The sequence below is a fragment of the Onychostoma macrolepis genome, chromosome 23 (genome assembly GCF_012432095.1).
Source record: "Onychostoma macrolepis isolate SWU-2019 chromosome 23, ASM1243209v1, whole genome shotgun sequence".
NCBI lineage: Eukaryota > Metazoa > Chordata > Actinopteri > Cypriniformes > Cyprinidae > Onychostoma > Onychostoma macrolepis.
The window spans coordinates 2,631,225-2,632,999 of NC_081177.1; the positions used below are offsets into that span (position 1 = coordinate 2,631,225).

At 36.6% G+C, this 1,775-nt stretch overlaps 1 protein-coding gene across 1 annotated transcript in view; it reads right to left on the reverse strand.

Moving 5' to 3' along the window:
- Window positions 1–370: 370 nt before the first annotated feature.
- Window positions 371–1,775, reverse strand: part of c23h1orf52 (chromosome 23 C1orf52 homolog) — a 6,137-nt gene continuing 4,732 nt past the window's right edge. Inside the window, exon 3 of the mRNA XM_058762298.1 lies at window positions 371–1,636. Coding sequence (XP_058618281.1) covers window positions 1,479–1,636 — 158 coding nt within the window. The 3' untranslated portion in view covers window positions 371–1,478. The remainder of the gene's footprint in view (window positions 1,637–1,775) is intronic.

The following is a 1,775-nucleotide window of genomic DNA, read 5'->3' on the forward strand; positions in this document are numbered from 1 at the left end:
AAAGAAGTGCATTATAAACCCTGAGAATCCTGCTGGAATCTCCTGATGTTCATTCAGGCGTGAAGAAAACACACACCGAGGTCCGAGACAAGGCCGGGCACATACCTGCACGCTGGAATCTTATCATCTGCATTTCTACCTGTTTCACGTCCACAGGAGACGACAGAATTCCCTGGAATCCCTCTGATCACTTCATGCTCCCGGGAGAAAAATTACACACGCTTTCCACATCCTTCAACCAGATCCGCCGCCGCAGCTGCACTGAGCTGACAGCTGGAGCGAGACACATTATTACACAAGATATGAAGACAGGACCGAGACATTTGATCATTCACACATTAAAAAATGAATTTCAAACATCACATGACCCTTAAATAGTACTATGGCTTTATTTACTATGGTAATGCATGTTCTAAATGATCATACACCATTATATTTATCAAAAAATACCACAGATTTACCATCATATTCCTATGGTATATGTGACCCTGGACCACAAAACCAGACATAAGGGTCAATTTTGTGACATTGAGATTTATACATAATAAATAGTACATAATTATGCATTATACATAATAAATAAGCTTTCTATTGATGTATGGTTTGTTAGGATCAGACAATATTTGGTTGAGATACAACTATTTGAAAATCTGGAATCTGAGGGTGCAAAAAAATCAAAATATTGAGAAAATCTCCTTTAAAGTTGTCCAAATGAAGTTCTTAGCAATGCATATTAATAATCAAAACAATTAAGTATTGATATATTTACGGTAGGAAACTTACAAAATATCTTCATGGAACATGATGTTTACTTAATATCCTAATGATTTTTGGCATAAAAGAAAAATCTATCAATTTGACCCGTACAATGTATTGTTGGCTGTTGCTACAAATATAGCTGTGCTGCTTATGACTGCTTTTGTGCTCCAGGGTCACATATCACTTAAAAAAAATAAAACAAAACAAAAACAAAAACAAACACTTTTACCAGGTATATAGTTTTGGGAAAGTAAATATTTGAGAGCATAACCTAATAGCATTAAATTCCATTCTAAATGCAGTTTTAATTCTAGGTTTTCAATGAGCTTTCGAAGCCACTTTGGATCAAATCTTATTCAGTGTCGCCACCTAGTGACAGTAAAACATCAGTACAAACACACACTTACACATATCAGAGATACAAACACAGAGACTCAGAGAGAAGGACTTTATCCATTTAAGAAGCTACAAATTATCGGAAATATACAGGAAACCAAATAACCAGTGGAAAATGTTCCTTACAAGCTACAAATTTACAGTTGAAATTATACTTACAATGACGTCCAAAACACAAACACATCATTAAAGCAACCTGCAGGGAAATGTCTTAAACAAACCCTCTTTACACGGACGTGATGCTGGAATAATAATTTAAAATGTCCCAGACTAAAGATTGAGGGATTAAAACAAACGGAGCGGGTTAAATTTTAATGGATGCGTCACTCGATACACTGACGCAGGATTCGCTTCTCCTCTTCCACAAAGCTCTTATCTGACGTGGCCTGTCCGATGTCCCGCTTTCTCTTTTCCTTCTGCTGGAACGTTTCCACGCGACGCTTCTTACCGGACCTCTGCTGCTTCTCCAAATCATCGTCATCTGAGAAAGAGTCAAACACTTCAAAACAGCTTCAAGATAGACAGATAGATAGATAGATAGATCTAGAGATAGATAGATGGATAGATAGATAGATCTAGAGATAGATAGATGGATAGATAGATAGATAGATAGATCTAGA